The sequence below is a fragment of the Aotus nancymaae genome, unplaced genomic scaffold (genome assembly GCF_030222135.1).
Source record: "Aotus nancymaae isolate 86718 unplaced genomic scaffold, 86718_ANA_hifiasm-v0.15.2.pri h1tg000018l, whole genome shotgun sequence".
In the NCBI taxonomy this organism is placed as follows: domain Eukaryota; kingdom Metazoa; phylum Chordata; class Mammalia; order Primates; family Aotidae; genus Aotus; species Aotus nancymaae.
Genome location: NW_026988430.1, coordinates 20,347,040 through 20,366,798, shown reverse-complemented (window position 1 = coordinate 20,366,798; position 19,759 = coordinate 20,347,040). Strand labels below are relative to the sequence as shown.

At 39.9% G+C, this 19,759-nt stretch overlaps 2 protein-coding genes across 3 annotated transcripts in view; one reads left to right on the top strand and one right to left on the bottom strand.

Annotated features, from left to right (window-relative positions):
* Nucleotides 1–19,759, bottom strand: part of PPM1E (protein phosphatase, Mg2+/Mn2+ dependent 1E) — a 237,057-nt gene that overhangs the window by 71,820 nt on the left and 145,478 nt on the right. The gene's annotated exons all lie outside the window — the stretch shown is intronic.
* On the top strand, nt 6,107–6,789 carry LOC105725782 (transcription factor BTF3-like). The gene has a single exon (XM_064378043.1). It carries the CDS (start codon nt 6,107–6,109, stop codon nt 6,593–6,595), a length of 489 nt encoding a protein of 162 aa, XP_064234113.1. The 3' UTR covers nt 6,596–6,789.

Here is a 19,759-nt window from a genome sequence, read left to right as displayed (position 1 = left end):
GGAGGTTGCAGTGAGCTGAGATCACGCCATTGCACTCCACAGCCTGGGCGACACAGTGAGACGCCATCTCAAAATAATAATAATTCAGGGCTTTTACAAACTAACAATCTACTGACCATACATGATTCAATATAGTCTGTGGTCATTGTGTCAGAGGCTTTTGAACCACAGCAACTCCATTTTGAATAGGCGTTGGGTAAAATAAGTCTGAAACCCACGGGGCTGCATTCCCAGACAGCCAGGCATTCTAAGCCACAGGATGAGAGAGGAGGTCGGCACAAGACACAGGTCTTAAAGACCTTGTTGATAAAACAGTTTGCAGTAAAGAAGATGGCTAAAACTCACCAAAACCAAGACTTTAACAAGCGTGACCTCTGGTCATCCTCATTGCTACATTCCCACCAGTGCTATGACAATTTACAAATGTCATGGCAACATGAGAAAGTTAACCTATATAATCTAAAAAGGGGAGGCACGAATAATCCACCCCTTGTGTAGCATATAATCAAGAAATAACCATAAAAATGGGCAACCAGCAGCCCTTGGGGCTGCTCTGTCTATGGGATGGTCATTCTTTTATTCCTTTACTTTCTTAATAAACTTGCTTTTGCTTTGCACTGTGATCCAAGAACCTTCTCTTGACCTTCTCTTGGGGTCTAGATTGGAATCCCTTTCTGGTAAGAATTACAACCACTGATATGATGTATTTGTGGATTACTACAAAAGCAGCAAAGCAGCCAAAGTCTGTTCCTTCCTTCTCTCTTCCTCTCTCTTTTCCTCTCTCCCATACAGACACTACCAAATGACAACAATCTTGGGTGTTAACTAATAAATAATTGTGGAAGACAAAGAGAAATGTCAAAAATCTCGATTTAAAATAACTTTCTTATAGATTATATGTACTTTTTACTGAGTTTAGTCTATGGAAAATTGTAAAGTGGGTAAAGATTTCTCTAAAAACAGGTCTTGTTCACAAGTTATCTCTGTATCAAAATTTGTTGGACTCATCACATCATATCAACATAGTATCACTGATAGTGATAGTAACTTTGATCACTTGGTTAAGGTAGTATTTACCAGCTTTCTCCATATTCTTTTTTAGGAAGCGAGTCAGCCCACACTCAAGACTGGGGATGTGGGTTAACACTACCTCCTGGAGAAGGGTCTATTACCTCTGTGGTATTCTTTCCAGAAGCCCATAACCCCAGTCTAGTCTTTTGGAAAACATCAGATAAGCCCAAATTGAAAAACATTCTATAAACCACCCAGCTAGAGCTCCTTAAGACTGCTATGCTCATAGGAAACAAGGAAAGATTGAGCAACTGTCACAGACTGCAAAATAATAAAGAAACATGATGCAATGTAGTATCCTGGATTGGATCCTGGAACAGAAAAAGGACATTAGTGGAAAAGCTGATGAAATACAAGATAAGTCTGGAATGTAGTTAACAGTAACGAACAAATGCTGTTTGGCTTCTTAGTTTTGTCAAACATACCATGATAGTGTAAGATGTCAAAATTAGGGGAAATAGTAAGAGGTAGATGGTAATATTGAAACTGAAACTACTTTTGCATAAATTATGACAGTGAGAAAAATCTGACATGGAAAAATTATGATGGTGAAAGAAATCTAATCTAACTGACTCCATCTTGCTTCGAACCTCCAAACTGTCCTTATTCACTCCTGGGCAGAGGTCAAGCTAACCATGGAAGAAATTTAGTTTAACTTTAAAACAAAGATGGTGAGCGTGGTGGCTCATGCCTGTAATCCAAGCACTTTGGAGGCCAAGGCGTGCGGATCACCTGAGGTCAGGAGTTCAGGACCAGCCTGACCAACATGGTGAAACCTCATTTTTAAAATAAAAATGTTAAAAAGTAAAAATAAAATAAAATAAAACAAAGATGGTAATACCCTTCTTGCTCAGGGAACAAAACCACCTTTGTAAAATTCACAAATTAGCCAGGAGGTTACAATTGTGGTTTAGCAGCCATGTATAGAGGTCACAAGATTTGTAACCTCTTCAACTGCTCCTATGATTATAAAACCTAAGATTTGTGTTTGGGTATTTTTCACACCTCTATTTTCATGGACTAGCTGGTGCCACCTGGACAGGTAAAACTGGCTCAGCTGGTCTTGCAATCCTACCCAGGAAGTGAAGACAGTAAGACAACTTAGATTCCCCTATGATTTCATCCCCAACTCAACCAATCAGCATTCTGCTACCTCCCTGCTGCCAAATTATCCTTTAAAAACCCTAGTCTCTGAATGTTCAGGGGGAGTGATTTGAGTAATAAACTCCTGTCCTCTGCTCAGCTGGCTCTACATTCATTACACTGTTTCTCTATTGCAATACTGCTGTCTCAGTAAATCAGCTCTATGCAGTAGGCAAGAAGAACCCACTGGGTGATTATCATATTAACTTAGCAGCTTTCCTGTACATCTAAAATTATCCAAAATTTAAAAGTTTGTTTCTTTAAAAATCTGCTCAAGGCTAGATACTTATAAATTCACTCATTACCTTGCTAACTGTAGGACATGGGAAAAATCACTTTTCCTACTCTCAACACTCAACGTGTTAATTCTGACACAAGATGTGTGGGGTTTTTTTCCCATACATCAAGCAATTCTCCAACAGACACCAAGTGAGTGCCCTATAATTCAATCAATTCTGACTCCATCTACCTGGAGATAGGTAGAATGATCAATTCGCTATAAATTAGGGGTTCTCATGACTCCCTCTTCAGGTCCAATTAATTTGCTAGAGTAGCTTACAAAACTCAGGTATAATTCTACTTACTATTGCCAATTTATTTCAAAGGATATTTTATTTTTTTTTGTACAAATGGTAAGAAATGGCATCAACAAAGGATATTTTAAAGGATACAAATGAATAGCCAGATGAAGAGACACTTAGGGTGATGTTTGGAAGGGTCCCAAGCACAGCAGCTTCTGTCCCTGTGGAGTTAAAGGTGTGCTACCCTCCCCAGCAGGAAAACCTCTTTGAATCTAGTCCTTTTCTGGGTTTTTACAAAGGCTTCATTATGTATGCATGATTGATTAAATCACTGGCCACTGTTGACCAGCTCAATCTTCAGCTCCTCTCCCCTCCCTGGATGTAGGAGTTAGAGGAAGTGGGACTGAATGTTTCAATCTTTTTTTTTTTTTTTTTGAGACAGAGTCTTGCTCTGTAACCCCGGCTGGAGTGCAGTGGTGCGATCTTGGCTTACTGCAACCTCCGCCTCCCGGGTTCAAGCAATTCTCTGCCTCAGCCTCCCGAGTAGCTGGGATTACAGGCGCCCACCACCATGCCCGGCTAATTTTTGTATTTTTAGTAGAGATGGGATTTCACCATTTTGGTCAGGTTGGTCTTGAACTCCTGACCTCGTGATCCACCCTCCTCAGCCTCCCAAAGTGGTGGGATTACAGGTGTGAGCCACTGCGCTGCCAAAAGTTTCAATCTTTTAGACATATGGTCTGTTTCCCTGGCAACCAGCCTCCCCATCCTGAGGTCATATAGGAGCCACCAGCCAACATTATCATACAAAAAGACACATCACTTTGGAGATTCTGAGAGTTTTAGGAGCTGTGTGTCAGGAAATGGTGAGGAAGACCAAAGGTATTATTTCTTACTATAAATCACAGTATCACATTGACTGTCTCCTACAATGCTACTCTTTCCTTAATCCACTCCAGTCACACTGGCTTCCTTGTTATTCCTCAAACATACCAATTATGCACTTACTTCAGGCCCTTTGCATTTGCATCATTTTCTCTGCCTGAAACAAATTTTCTTCAGACAGTCATATGGTTCATACCCTCATTTCCTTCAAGTCTCTGCTTAAATGTAACATTAGAGAGGATTTTCTTACTCTCTTTAAAAAAGAACCTTCTTGTTATCTTTCTTATTATTTATTTGTGAATGATTGTCTATCTCACTCTTGCCCTCCATAGGGACTCAATCAATAATGTTCACATCTTCAGCACCCAGAACAGCATCTAATATATGGCAGGCATTCAATAAATATTTGTTGAATGAATGAATGACCTTATATTAAAAACATACAAAAGAAAACCCTTCAGGGTTATCTGCATTTAAACAAGAACAAAACAATAAAACAAAGAAATAAACCTCTAGTGCTACGATTTTAGATATTATTATTAACCAGTAGAGATACTTTTAAATGCACCTGAACATCCTTTAACTGACCCTTTGAAATCATGTATAGATCATTGCTTATTTCATCTGGTCTTAAGGACTACTCCAATCTTTAGTAAGAACTTCACTTCACTATTCTGTAGCACACAAAAAGGTTAAGTGTTATCCCCGATTCCTGTTACAATTAAAATAAAGGGAAAAAATGTGAAGAAAATTATTTTAACAATAGAAGACGACTTCCAGCTTTTGTTCCACTTGTAAGAAGCTTGGAAGTGTCCACTCCAACCTAACAACAAGTAAAAAGCTAAGCAAACTGCAAAACCAACAACACTTCTTAGATTCTTAAGAGAAGTGAGGTCACAACTGCCTCTAAAATTGGACAGATGTATACAGAGAATTATAAAACATATCCATCAGAAACCTCCACAGGAACCAGGTCCAGGGTAAGAAAACCTAAACTAATTGAAAAACTGCTGGAGGCGAGGTGTAGAAGTCTGAGAGTCAAAAACTCCAGGAAAACCCAGTCAGAGGGGCTCCCCACACTTTTATGAGTTTCACCTCCAGGAGCTCTACCAGGTCATCACAGTGAATATCAGAGAAAAGTCCCCTCATGCATCTGGCAAGAAGAGAGGGAAAGGAACCATGTTGAAATGTGGCAGAGCACTCTGGTGTTCTTTCTTTTTTTTTTTTTTTTTGAGACGGAGTTTCGCTCTTGTTACCCAGGCTGGAGTGCAATGGCGCGATCTCGGGTCACCGCAACCTCCGCCTCCTGGGTTCAGGCAATTCTCCTGCCTCAGCCTCCTGAGTAGCTGGGATTACAGGCACGCACCACCATGCCCAGCTAATTTTTTGTATTTTTAGTAGAGACGGGGTTTCACCATGTTGACCAGGATGGTCTCCATCTCTTGACCTTGTGATCCACCCGCCTTGGCCTCCCAAAGTGCTGGGATTACAGGCGTGAGCCACCGCGCCCGGCCACTCTGGTCTTCTTAACAATGTCTTCCTTCAGGATAAACTAGCTAACCAGACTCTAACTTGCTGGGGTTTATCAGAGCTTAACTGACCTAGAGGAAGTGCAATACCCATCTCTAGCTCACTCTAGCCTTCTTGTCCCATCTAAGGGGGAAGAAAAAAACAAAACAAACCCTGAAACCATATGTAAAGCTCATAATCCATAGATACAGGCTCACTAAAAGAATGAAGTCTAATTATAGGACTCTAGAATGCTTCCCTGAATTTCTAAAGGCCTATTTATAGCAGTTCCTTTTACCCTATACATCATGTCTGGCTATTAAGAAAAAATTACAAAACATACTAAAAGCAAAAAACACATTTTGAAAAGACAGAACAAGTATCAGAACTAGATATGGTAGAGATGTTGGGATTATCACACCAGGAATTTAAAACAACTATAATTAATATGCTAAGGGCTCTAATGGATAAAATAGACAACATGCAAAGAGATAGGCAATGTAAGCAGAGCGGTGGAAACCCTAAGAATGAACCAAAATCAATCCTAGAGATAAAACATACTGTAAAAGAAATGAGGAGTGCTTTTGATGGGCTTATGAGTAGCCTAGACTTAGCTTAGAAAAGAACTTCTAAGCTTGAGGATATACAATAGAAACCTCCAAAACTGAAAAGCAAAGAAAACAAATACTAAAAAAAAAAAAACCCAGAACAGGGAGTCTCAGTGGCTCAGGCCAGTTGTCCTGGCGCTTGAGGAGGTGAGGCTATGAGTTCGAGGCCAGCCTGGGCAACATAAGAACTTCTCATTCATTTAAAAGAAAAAAAAAAAAGAACAGAATATTCAAGAACTGTGAGGCAACTCATTATATAAATACCAGGCAAAAGGAAAGACAGGGTGCGCCTAATCTCAGCTGGTCCACCCGAGACCCCCTGAGCGCCAACCATAGTCCCCGACATGACCCCTTATCCACTCTGACAAGATGAAAGAAACAATCATGAACCAGGAAGAACTCGCCAAACTGCAGGCACAAGTGTGCATTGGTGGGAAAGGAACTGCTCACAGAAAGAAGAAGGTGGTTCATAGAACAGCCACAGCAGATGATAAAAAACTTCAGTTCTCCTTAAAGAAGTTAGGGGTAAACAATATCTCTGGTATTGAAGAGGTGAATGTGTTTACAAACCAAGGAACAGTGATCCACTTTAACAACCCTAAAGCTCAGGCATCTCTGGCAGCAAACACTTTCACCTTTACAGGCCATGCTGAGACAAAGCAGCTGACAGAAATGCTACCCAGCATCTTAAACCAGCTTGGGGCACACAGTCTGACTAGTTTAAGGAGACTGGCTGAAGCTCTGCCCAAACAATCTGTGGATGGAAAAGCACCACTTGCTACTGGAGAGGAGGATGATGATGAAGTTCCAGATCTTGTGGAGAATTTTGATGAGGCTTCCAAGAATAAGGCAAACTGAATTGAGTCAGCTTCTGAAGATAAAACTTGAAGAAGTTACTGGGAGCTGCTGTTTTATATTATGACTGCTTTTTAAGAAATTTTTGTTTATGGATCTGATAAAATCTAGATCTCTAATATTTTTAAGCCCAAGCCCCTTGGACACTGCAGTTCTTTTCAGTTTTTTGCTTATACACAATTCATTCTTTGCAGCTAATTAAGCCGAAGAAGCCTGGGAATCAAGTTTGAAACTAAGGTTAATAAAGTTCTTTGCCTAGTTAAAAAAAAAAAAAAGGAAAGACAGAAAGTAACAGAAGAAATATTTAAAATAATAATGATGGCCGGGTGCAGTGGTTCATGCCTGTAATTCCAGCACTTTGGAAGGCTGAGGTGGGTGGATCATCTGAGGTCAGGAGTTCAAGACAAGCCTGGCCAACATGGCAAAACCCCATTTCTACTAAAAATACAAAAATTAGCCAGGCGTGATAGTGGGCACCTATAATCCCAGCTAGTTGGGAGGATGAGGCAGGAGAATCGCTTGAACCTAGGAGACGGAGGTTACAGGAGACGAGATAGCATCACTGCACTCCAGTCTGGGCAATAGAGTGAGATTCTGTCAAAAAACAAAAAGGGAAGGGAAAAGGGAAAGGGGTAAGGGGGGAAGGGGGGAAGGGGGGAAGGGGGGAAGGAGGGGAGGGGGGAGGGGGGAGGGGGAAGGGATATTGACTGAGAATTTCCACAAAGTAATGTCTTAACACCAAACCACAGACCCAGAAATTTTGGAACACCAAGCAGAATGTCAAAACAACAACAACAACAACAAAAACACACCTAGGCATATCATTTTTAAACTATAGAAAATCAAGGATAGGCTGGGCGCGGTGGCTCACACCTGTAATCCCAGCACTTTGGGAGGCTGAGGTGGGCGGATCACCTGAGGTCACGAGTTCAAGACCAGCCTTGCCAACATGGTGAAACCTGTCTCTACTAAAAATTCGAAAAAAAATTAGCCAGGCATAGTAGAGGTGCCTGTAATCCCAGGGGAGGCTGAGGCACGAGAATCACTTGAACTCAGGAGGCAGAGGTTGCAGTGAGCTGAGATTGCAACACTGCACTCCAGCCTGGGTAACAGAGGAGTGAGACTCTGTCTCAGAAAGAAAAAAGATGAAGAAAATCAAGGATAAAGAATAAAATATTGAAAGAAGCCAGAAAAATAAAACACCTTACTTATAGAGGAGCAAAGACAAGAACTGTATCTGTGTTTTCCTCAGAAACCAGGCAAGCAAGAAGAGAATGGAGTGAAAAAAAACTGTTGAGAGAAAAAAACCACCAACCTAGAATTCGGTACCCTGCAATATTCCTTCAAAAGTAAAGGAGAGGTCAGCCATGGTGGCTGACACCTATAATCCCAGTGCTTTGGAAGGATTGCTGGAGGCCAGGAATTCAAGTCCAGACAGGCAACATAGCAAGAGCCTGTCTCTACAAAAAGGAAACAAAGATATCCAGGTGTGGCAGCATGTACCTGTAGTCCTAGCTACTCAGGAGGCTGAAGCAGGAGGACTGCTTGAGACCAGGAGTTCAAGGTTACGGTGAATTATGGTCAGTCATTGCATTCCAACCTGGGTGACAGAGTGGGAACCTGTCTCAGTGGGGGCGGAAGGGGAGGGGAGAGTGAAGGAGAGAGTGAAGGAGAAATAAAGACTTTCTCAGACAAACAAAAAAACTGAGGAAATTTGTTGCTAGTAGATCTGCCTTGCAAGAAATATTAAAAGAAGTTCTTTGGGGCCGGACACAGTGGCTCACGCCTGTAATCCCAGCACTTTGGGAGGCAGAGGTAGATGGATCACCTGAGGTCAGGAGTTTGAGACCAGCCTGCCCAACATGGCGAAACCCCATCTCTACTAAAAAAATGTGTGTGTGTGTGTGTGTGTGTGTGTGTGTGTGTGTGTGTCTAACACAAAATTAGCCAGGTGTGGTGGTGGGCGCCTGTAATCCCAGCTACTCAGGAGGCTGAGGCAAGAGAATCGCCTGAACCCAGGAGGTAGAGGTTGCAGTGTGCTGAGATCACTCCACTGCACTCCAGCTTAGGCGACAAGAGCAAAACTCTCTCTCAAAAAAAAGAAGTTCTTTGGAAAGAAGGAATTGATACAGGTCAGAACTGAGATGTACATAAAAAAGAAAAGGGCACAAAAGAAGGAATAAGTAAGAATAAAAGTTAAAGCTTTTATTTTTCTTATTCTTAATTGACCCAACCTAACACTTTATCCATAATAATGGCAACAATACATTTGATTATGAATATGTATATATCTTATGTGTATACATATATCTATGTGCTTAAGGATATGTTTATGTATAGGTAAAATAAATAACAACAATATAAGAGATAGATGGCAAGTAGGAGTTAGAATTATTTTATTATTATAATGTACTCACACTATCAATGAAATGGTGTACTGTTATTTGAAAGTGGGCTTGAGGCCAGGCATGGTGGTTCACACCTGTAATACCAGCACTTTGGGAGACCAAGGCAGGCGGATCACAAGGTCAGGAGTTCGAGACCAGCCTGACCAACATAGTGAAACCCCATCTCTACTAAAAATACAAAAATTAGCCCGGTGTGGTGGCATGCACCTGCAATCCCAGCTACTCAGAAGGCTGAGGCAGGAGAATCACTTGAACCTGGGAGGCAGAGGTTGTGGTGAGCCAAGACTGCGCCACTGCACTCCAGCCTGGGCAACAGAGCAAGACTTTATCTCAGGCCGGGCGTGGTGGCTCACGCCTGTAATCCCAGCACTTTGTGAGGCCAAGGTGGGTGGATCACAAGGTCAAGAGATAGAGACCAGCTTCGCCGACATGGTGAAACCCTGTCTCTACTAAAAATACAAAAATTAGCCGGGCATGGTGGCACGCGCCTGTGGTCCCAGCTACTTGGGAGGCTGAGGTGGAAGAATCACTTGAACCTAGGAGGCGGATGCTGCAGCGAGCCGAGATTGCGCCTCTGCACTCCAGCCTGGCGACACAGCAAGACTCCATCTCAAAAAAATAAAAAAAGACTCTATCTCAAAAAAACAAAACAAAACAAAAAAAAACGGGGGGGGCGGGGGCGATGGGCACAGTGACTCATGCCTGTAATCCTAGCAGTAAGTTGGGAGGCCAAGGCAGGTGGATCAAGAGGTCAAGAGATCGAGACCATCCTGGCCAACATGGTGAAACCCTGTCTCTACTAAGAATACAAAAATTAGCCGGGCATGGTAGCGCAGGCTTGTAGTCCCAGCTATTCAGGAGGCTGAGGCAGAAGAATCGCTTGAACCCAGGAGGCAGAGGTTGCAGTGGCCTGAAATTGCACCACTGCACTCCAGCCGGGGTGACAGAGCAAGATTCCGTCTCCGAAAAAAAAAATAAAAAATTTAGATTAGTTATCAGCCTTTATCCTATCCCCTAGGAATTTTAATAGTTTCTCACTATATCTAAATTATTCTCTACTTTATATAGGTTAAGCAGCATTATACCTATTATCTCTCTTACCTTCCCACTAACTGCAATCAGAAAAGTAGGCATATCATCTGTAAATACTGAGTAACTTAATGAAGCCAAAGACATTAGCCCAGCTTGCTTTGAACACAGACAGAGTCTACTTAAGTAGCCTTGTTGGTAGACAAATAGTTGAAATTAAATTAGCTTACTTGGCACCTGCTGCTTGGGAAAAAACAAACCACTAAATTAGCTTTCCAGTTGCTGATGTTTTAAAATACTTCCTAGTTGTAACTGATTTTTATTATATGACATTTGACTGTACCTAGTTGCTAGAGCTATCTAAGCAGCCTGGTCTAAGGGAAAATATCCAACAGTCAGAAGAAAACAACAGAGAATCAGAAAGTGAAGCAGAAAATATGAAGGAGTAGCTGCAGACCAGTGGGAGACCTCACAAAAGTAGATACAATTTCAAAGCATTAGAGATGGATATCTACACAGTTTCCCCTAATCCACTAAATTAGATGGTGCAAGATTCCCTGTGTGTTCACTTTTCCTGTTTAGGGTTTTCTGTGTTACTCCCAGCACTTTGGGAGGCTGAAAAGCAGGAGGATCATTGGAGACCAGGGATTTGAGATTAGCCTGGGCAACATAGTGATACCCTGTCTCTAAAAACTTTTTTTTTTGAGACAGAATCCTGCTCTGTCACCCAGGCTAGGGTGCAGTGGCATGATCTTGGTTCGCTGAAACCTCTGCCTCCCAGGTTCAAGCAATTCTCCTGCCTCAGCCTCCAGAGTAGCTGTGATTACAGGTGCCCACCACCATGAGTGGCTAATTTTTGTATTTTAAAGAGGTGGGGTTTCACCATGTTGACCAGGCTGGTCTTGAACTCACCTCAGGTGATCCACCTGCCTTGGCCTCCCAAAGTGCTGGGATTACAGGCATGAGCCACTGTGCTCAGTCTTAAAAACAATGTTAAAAAGAAGAAGAAGGTAAAGAGAATGCAATTGATTTCTCTCTGTTTGGCGCTTAATCTGCAAAGCTACAATGACTTGATCCCTTTCTAATAACACCATTAAAGAGGCAAGAAGTTCATTTTTTAATTTACTCTGAAACTTACTGAAAGATCTATTATAAAACAATTTCGCCGGGCGCAGTGGCTCACGCCTGTAATCCCAGCACTTTGGGAGGCCGAGGCGGGTGGATCACGAGGTCAAGAGATCGAGACCATCCTGGTCAACATGGTGAAACCCCGTCTCTACTAACACAAAAAATTAGCTGGGCACGGTGGTGCGTGCCTGTAATCCCAGCTACTCAGGAGGCTAAGGCAGGAAAATTGCCTGAACCCAGGAGGCGGAGGTTGCGGTGAGCCGAGATCGCGCCATTGCACTCCAGCCTGGGTAACGAGCGAAACTCCCTCTCAAAAAAAAAAAAAAAAAAAAAGTAACAGATAATTAGTAAGATAAAATGTCAGGATCACTTATTCATATGTCATTGTGGTGCTAAGAGATATTTTCTCATGGGCCGGGCGCGGTGGCTCAAGCCTGTAATCCCAGCACTTTGGGAGGCCGAGGCGGGTGGATCACGAGGTCAAGAGATCGAGACCATCCTGGTCAACATGGTGAAACCCCGTCTCTACTAATACAAAAAATTAGCTGGGCACGGTGGTGCGTGCCTGTAATCCCAGCTACTCAGGAGGCTGAGGCAGGAGAATTGCCTGAACCCAGGAGGCGGAGATTGCGGTGAGCCGAGATCGCGCCATTGCGCTCCAGCCTGGGTATCAAGAGCGAAACTCCGTCTCAAAAAAAAAAAAAAAAAGAGATATTTTCTCCATGGGACAGCACTATTAAGAACTTACAATTAACCATGTAAGAGGTAACATAAACTTAACAAAATAGTAAAGGGAGGAATTATAGTAAGTTTTTTTCAGATTTTATTCCACCAAGGTTTCAGTGGCAAGAGACACTCAAGATATGCTTAACTTAGCATATCTGACCCATGCTGTCTCTGCCTTCACCCCATTCCTCCTAGATACCCTTTACTCCCGCTATATGCAAGTATTTACATAGTAGAGGTACACGTAACTGTGTGTTATGTTGTTTCATGTTAACACAACCTCATAGATGCCATTTCCTCAGCCTAAACTTCTCTTCTTCATTTAGTCAATAACACTTACTTGGCCCTAAAACTCAGTTAAAACCTTACCTTCTTCAGTAGCCTTCTTCCACTTCTATGCTTTCATGGCAACTTTTAAATTTATTATGTCATAATTATAAATGTATTCACATATTTTTCACTATCTGCAAGATCCTTGTAAGGACATATATTCACCTTTCTTCTCTATCTCAGCTTTCAGAATAGTATAGACCTCAACAATGATTTTTGGCTGTTATTAAAATTATTTCAAATTCAAGTAAAAGTCATAATACTATCAGATCTGGTTTCTATGACTCATTATAGATCTGTGCTACTTTGCTACCCTTTAGTGTCTGTTGAAAGTCCTCCACAATGATATTATTAGAAAAGTAATACTTTTCTAATAATTGGCAAGGGAAGAGGAGAGAACCCTAGGTAACAAAACTTTACTCTGATTTTTACAACAAGAAGTAAACATAATATTGAAGTTGCCCATTTTATTAGTCAGTTCTCAATTATTCATAAATACAGATTAATCTATAATACTCTAGGCCCTCTTCCTACTAGTGCTTAATAAAAATTGAACAACCCAGAAGCCAGGACTAGGCAGAAAAGTGGTATGTTTATATCTGTGGGTGTGCATGTCAGTGTGGCAGGACAATTTATTAAGATTTTAATTTTTATTTGTTCTCTACTTCTTTTCCCCTTTCCTCATTCTAAACAGGTAACCAGGTCTTCAGGTTCTATTATTTACAGAAGATATGAGTTACGGAGTGGAAAGCAGAAGCTCTTTGTAGATAATCTGCCTTTGAACTTTTATTTTCTGGAAGCTTGAGATAAAGGCAAAAGCTTTGAGAACTGTAAGGGAGACAGGGGAATAGCCTGCTAAACCCAACTTCCCCAAATTGGAAAAATGTGTAGCAACACCAGGGATAGTTGTGACCTGAACCCTACTTCCTGGCTGTTCCCAAGGAAATGACAAAAACCTCAAAGAAGATGGCTATATGGAGTATCTTGGGAGCCTGAACTGTAGGTACTGGGGACTCACAATCAGCAGAGTTTCTCATGCCCAAGCTTGACCAGAAAGCAGTAATGTCATTAGACTTGAAGCATGAACTTTTTCTATAAGGGTATCAGTCCATGATGGTGATAACTGCAGACAAGTGGGCCCATCTCCTGTTTGCTTTCTTTTTCCTAAAAGATTCTTAGGTTTTCGTGCTACTCAGGTTGGAGAGGACCAAGGAAGGAAAGGAAGAAAGACATATTCTTTTCTGTGTGTTCCCATAATGACTGATATAAATCTTTATTTTACCAGGTTGGGCAATTCAAAGTCATTTTTAATTTAATTTATAGGAAATAGGCCGGGCGAGGTAGCTCACACCTGTAATCCCAGCACTTTGGGAGGCCGAGGCGGGCAGATCACGAGGTCAGGAGATCGAGACCATCCTGGCCAACATGGTGAAACCCCGTCTCTACTAAAAAATACAAAAATTAGCTGGGCGTGGTGGCACACACCTGTAGTCCCAGCTACTTGGGAGCCTGAGGCAGGAGAATTGCTTGAACCTGGGAGGCGGAGGTTGCAGTGAGCCAAGATCACGCCACTGCACTCCAGCCTGGCACCTGGCAACAGAGTGAGACTCTGTCTCAATAAAAAAAAAATTTATAGGAAATAAAATAATTTTATATTTCTTGCACATATAAATTTGTGATGTTATCCAACTAAACATGACAATATGGATCTATATGTTTCTAATATACTTTAATAAATATTTTCCATTGTTTATTATTTATTATTTTTTGCTTCACAATGCCTATATCTGAAAGATTAAAATGTCAGCATTTTGAAAGACTAAGTTTTCCTTTTATTTTGAGAAAGAGTCTTGCTCTGTCACCCAGACTGGAGTGCAGTGGCACAATCTCAGCTCACTGAAGCCTTTGCCTCTCAGGTTCAAGCGATTCTCCTGCCTCAGCCTCCTGAGTAGATGGGACTACAGGTGCGTACCACTATGCCTGGCTAATTTTTATATTTTTAGTAGAGACAGGGTTTCACCACATTGAACAGGATAATCTTGAACTCCTGACCTCGTGATCTGCCCACCTTGGCCTCCCAAAGTGCTGGGATTACAGGTGTGAGCCACTGTGCCAGGCAGGATTAAGTTTTTCTTTGAAGCAAAACAATGATGGCAGTTGATTGTTACTGTCGGTAAGTTCATCATCAGAAGTATAATATTGCAAGATAAATTTATAATTTGGATTCAGAAACTGCATAAAGGAGTCAGGAGAAAAAGCAATCTCATTAACTGTTCCCTAGGAAGGCCTTTCCATAGACAGAGACAAATGACTTCTGTGGGAAATGCTTCACATCCCACATGCTAGATTAAATAAATGATACTTAATGGGTATATTTTATTCTAAAAAAAAAAATGGTGAAGGATCCCTAACATCCTAAATCCACTCATACAATGCAGCATAGCTGGTTTAGCTAAAGAACTTACAAAGGAAAAAAAACCTCAAACATTTATCTTCCTTTTTTTCTCCCACAAAGATCTATAACAAACTTTAAATGGACTGCAACCCTATCTTAGCAGTAAGAATGAAAAAAATTCTTACACTCTCAAAGTAGTCTGAAATTTCCAACCAGCATTAAACTATGCAGACATAGAGCTACTTCTATAACTCTATATAGAAATCTATTATTTTCTCATTTCTTCTCCTTTTCCTCACTTTCCACAATTTAGAACATTCTTTTAATCTTTATTACTAATGTATAATACAATCAGTAGTCTGAAATATTAAGCTACATTACAGAACAGGAATTTTTAGCTGTTATAAAATAATTATATTTTAATTTTTCATATTTTATTATCTTTATTATTATTTTTTGAGACAGAGTCTCACTCTGTTGTCCAGGCTGGAGTGCAGTGAGGCCATCTTGGCTCACTGCAACCTCTGCCTCCTGGGTTAAAGTGATTCTCCTGTCTCAGCCTCCTGAGTAGTTGAGACTACAGGCGCACGCCACCATGGCCAGCTAGTTTTTGTATTTTTAGTAGACATGAGGTTTCACCATGTTGGCCAGGCTGGTCTCGAACTCCTGATCTCAGGTGATCCACCTGCCTCGGCCTCCTAAAGTGCTGGGATTACAGGCGTGAGCCACCACACCCAGCCCATTTTTTATTTTTTAATAGAACACCTCAGTAGTTATGTAATCAAAAAATGCAATGTAATTTGTTCAAAAGGGGAAGAACATTGGTAGTTTAGTTTCCTGACTATTGATCAAAGTCAAGGCAGTGGCTCGTGTTGATCATATTCACAATTTTTTATGATGATGATATTTCTAGTGAATATTTTCGCCCTTGATTAAACAACATCAAACTTTGAAAAAGAACCAAGATTTGAAGAGATTAGATAAGCATACAGCAGAAAAATACATGCATTCATTCCCAGAATGTAAAAGCATCATGCTGTGGCATGATGTGGTGGTAAAAGCCTGGATTTTGGAATCAAATTGCTTGGATCTGCTACTTACTAGCTATGTGATTTGGGCAGGTCACCTAATCTCTTTGTGTCTTAGTTTCCCAATCTGTAAAACAGGGAAAATAATATTTACCTCACAGGATGGTTGTGAGGTACATATTTATATTTACATTTGGTACTTAGAATAATATCTGGCACACTGCATGCCCTATAGAATAAAGTTCAAGATGTGCATAACCTAGATTCAGCAATCCACTCCCAAGCATAACTAGAGAAAATTTACATATGTGCATAAGAAGACATTAACAAGAATATTCATTGCCATGTTGTTTCTAATAGCCCCAAACTGGAACAAAACAACATCAATAAGGAAACAGGTTAAAGAAACTATAGTACAGGCATACCTCAAAGCTACTATGGGCTCAGCTCCAGATTACCACAATAAAACAAATATTGCTTTACTGCAAAATAAAAATATTACAATAAAGTGAGTTGTACAAACATTATGGTTTCCCAGGGCATATAAAAGTTATGTTTACATTATACTGTAGTCTATTGTGTATAACAGCATGATGCCAAAAAAATGTACATACCTTAATTTAAAAATACTTTATTGATAAAAAATGCTCACAATCATCTAAACCTTCAGAGTGTGATAAGCTTTTTGCTGGTGGAAGGTCTTGCTTCCAAATTGATGGCTGCTGACGGATCAAGGTGGTGATTGCTGAAAGTTGGAGTGACTGTAATAATTTCTTAAAATAAGACAACAGGCCAGGCGGGGTGGCTCATACCTGTAATCCCAGCACTTTGGGAGGCTGAGGCGGGTGAATCACGAGGTCAGGAGTTTGAGACCAGCCTGGCCAAGATGGTGAAACCCCGTCGTCTCTACTAAAAAATACAAAAATACTAGCCAGGCTCAGTGGCAGGAACCTGTAATCCCAGCTACTCACTAGGCTAAAGCAAGAGAACTGCTTGAACCTGGAAGGTGGAGGCTGCAGTGAGCTCAGATTGCGCCACTGCACTGTAGCCTGGGGGACAGAGCAAAGACTCCGCCTCAAAAAAAAAAAAAAAAAAAAAGAGACAACAGACAACAATGAAGTTTGCCACACCTATTGACTCTTCCTTTCATAAAAGCCTTCTCTGTAGCATACAGTGCTGGTTGAGAAAATTTTGCCCACAATCGAACTTCTTTCAAAATTGGAGTCAATCCTCTCAAATCCTGCCACTGCTTTATCAACTAATTTTAGTCCTTACCTACTAAACAACTGCAACCAACCACTTTACAGGGTTTTCCCCTGTCTGTCAATTTTACAGAAGCCTACCCACTGCACTCCAGCCTGGGCAACAAGAGTGAAACTCCATCTCAAAAAAAAAATTTCTTTTTATTTCATTTCAACTATGTGTTAGTCCCTGTGTTGATCACTAAGGATACAGAGGTAAATGAGAAAAGGTCCTTGTCATTATGGAGCTCACAGTCTAGAGAATCTTGGCAAAGAATTAACACAAAATGTGAAAAATATTATAAAAGACATGTACACAGGGATATGAGATCATACTCAATGACTATTTAAGAGAGCTGGAAACGGTTTCTGAGATAGGATAACATCCAAGCAGGGAGCTGAATAGTTAGAATACAGATAGAAAAGATAGAAAGGAGATTAAAATGCATTCTGTTAAAAAGATAGAACAGATAGAAAAGAAATTAAAATGCATTCCAGGCAGGAATGAAAAAAAATTCATGTATATATATATGTGTGTATGTTTATATACACACATAAATACAGTTGATCCTCATTATTTGCAAGGTCTATATTTGCAAATCCACAGTCACTAAAATTTATTTGTAACCCCAAAGTCAATACTTTCACAGTCATTTATGGACATGTACAAAGTGGCAAAAAATTTGATTTACCTGAAGCATACACACCCAGCTCAGGTCAAACAAAGTGATGTTTGTTCTGCCTTCTTATTTTAGCTCTCAGGGTGTCCTTTTCTCACTCTCTTTCATGCTGTTTTTCACATTTTTATGCTTTGTGCTAGTAATTTTGCTGTTTACAATGGTCCCTATGCATAATGCTGATATGCTATCTAGTGTTCTGATGCATAAGAAGATTATGAGGTGCCTTATGAAAAAAATAGTTGTGTTAAACAACCTTAACTCTTATATATAGTCCTGTTGGCCTGAGTTCAGTGTTAATGAATCAACAGTATATATTAAATAAGGTATCTTTAAACAAAAACACACATCAAACAAGGTTGTATTGACTGGTTGATAAAAATGTCATGAACAGAGGCTCACAGGAACCTAACCCTCTACTTCCTCTAGAAGCAATGCTTCTATATTCACTGATTCAGTGTTTGTGGTAACTTTACAGAACCTAACTACCTGTAAATTGAGAAGCAACTGTATGTGTGTTTATTTACTAATTAACAAATGTTTCTTTGAATACAATTTATTTATAGGAACCACTGATTACTTTGATTAGATATACATAGTATATTGCCTCATCCTGAATAAGTAATGAATAATCAAGTATACTGAAGATAACTGACAGTTTATTATGCATAGCTTTTAAAACCATCACTTCAAGAACAAGCACAGTATTATGAGGTATTTTGAGGTTTCTAGTAAGGGCAGTAATATCTCACATAAAGATATATACCTGCAACCACATAAGAGTAAAGCAGAAATTTACAGAACTAGATATGGCATAATTTTACTAACTGAGCATTTCTACTAAGTATAATTGTGAATAGTGGCAAAAGCAGTACAGTAAAAACTGCAGTAGAAAAAAATCTAAAATTATTTTTAAAACGCTTTCCTCATCAATTATCAGAATTGAACTATCATTTTCCGAAAATGATTCCAATGAGCAAATACCATATAAACTCCCACACACACATTTGCTTATTATAATGAAAAAGAAGCAGGTAATATCCTTAAGCAGTTAAGTTGGTAGAAGGTTAATCTTGATAGAAAAGTAGAATAAGCAAGTTATACAATTTAATATTAGATCTTGATAAAGACTTTTTAACATTAACACTTCCATTATAATGATTCTAATAACTTTGAAGAATATAATTCAAAATTTCACATTTCCTTTACATTAAAATAGAGAAAATAAAAAAAAGAAATGAACTTAAAAGAACACATAGACCCTGAAGTCATGACTGAGAATGATGCTATAAATCCATACCTGTTTAAAATGTTAAATTTTAAATTCATAATGACACTTCTCCTATCTCTTGCTGAATGGTCTGTACCTCTTAAATGACATTCAACTATCTAGTAATTAAGAGCTACATATTATGCATTTTAAATATCCATTTGTAGTTTTGGAAGGTAACTGTTAGAAACTGATGAGGTTGGCAATGCCAAAAGTTTTTTGCTGATTTCAAATTCTATTTTAAAACATAGGAAATAAATGAGAGTAAAAATCATTGTCTAAAGAGAAGAGTCCCAAAGAGAACAAGACATCAATATTCCATAATGTGAGAAAAAAATAAAGAGAAGTTTTCATTGTATGTATAGTGGGTAATTGTAAAGCCAGTTCAATGGATACCATTTACTTATAGCCAATGCTTAAATTTGTATCTTCCAGTCAGACCTCTCTTCTGAACTTCAGATTCTTATATCCAGTCATACATGCTCAGTATTTTCTCTTGAATAGCCACCACAATCTTAAGCATCTAAAACCAATCTCTTGATTTTTCCCTTTAAGCTTGCTCTTCTCCATCGTAGTAAGTGGCAATTCCATTCTTCCAGTTGCTCAAGTCAAAATCTTTGGATTTATCCTTCCTTGATTCTTCTCTTCTCATACACTACATAAACAAATCCTATTGTTTCTTCTCTCAAAATATATCCAGAACCTGACCACTTATGACTGCTTCCAAGACTACTTCCCTGGTCTAAACATCATTTCTCACCTGGACAACTAACTACTACCAATTATTTCCCCTTTTCCACCTTCTTTCCTCATACTGTAGTCTCCACACAGCACCCAGAGTGATCCATTAAAAATGCAAATCAGATCATGTCCTTCCTCTGCTCAAGCCCTGTATTGCCTTCCCATCTCACTCAGGGAAAAACTCAAAATCCTGA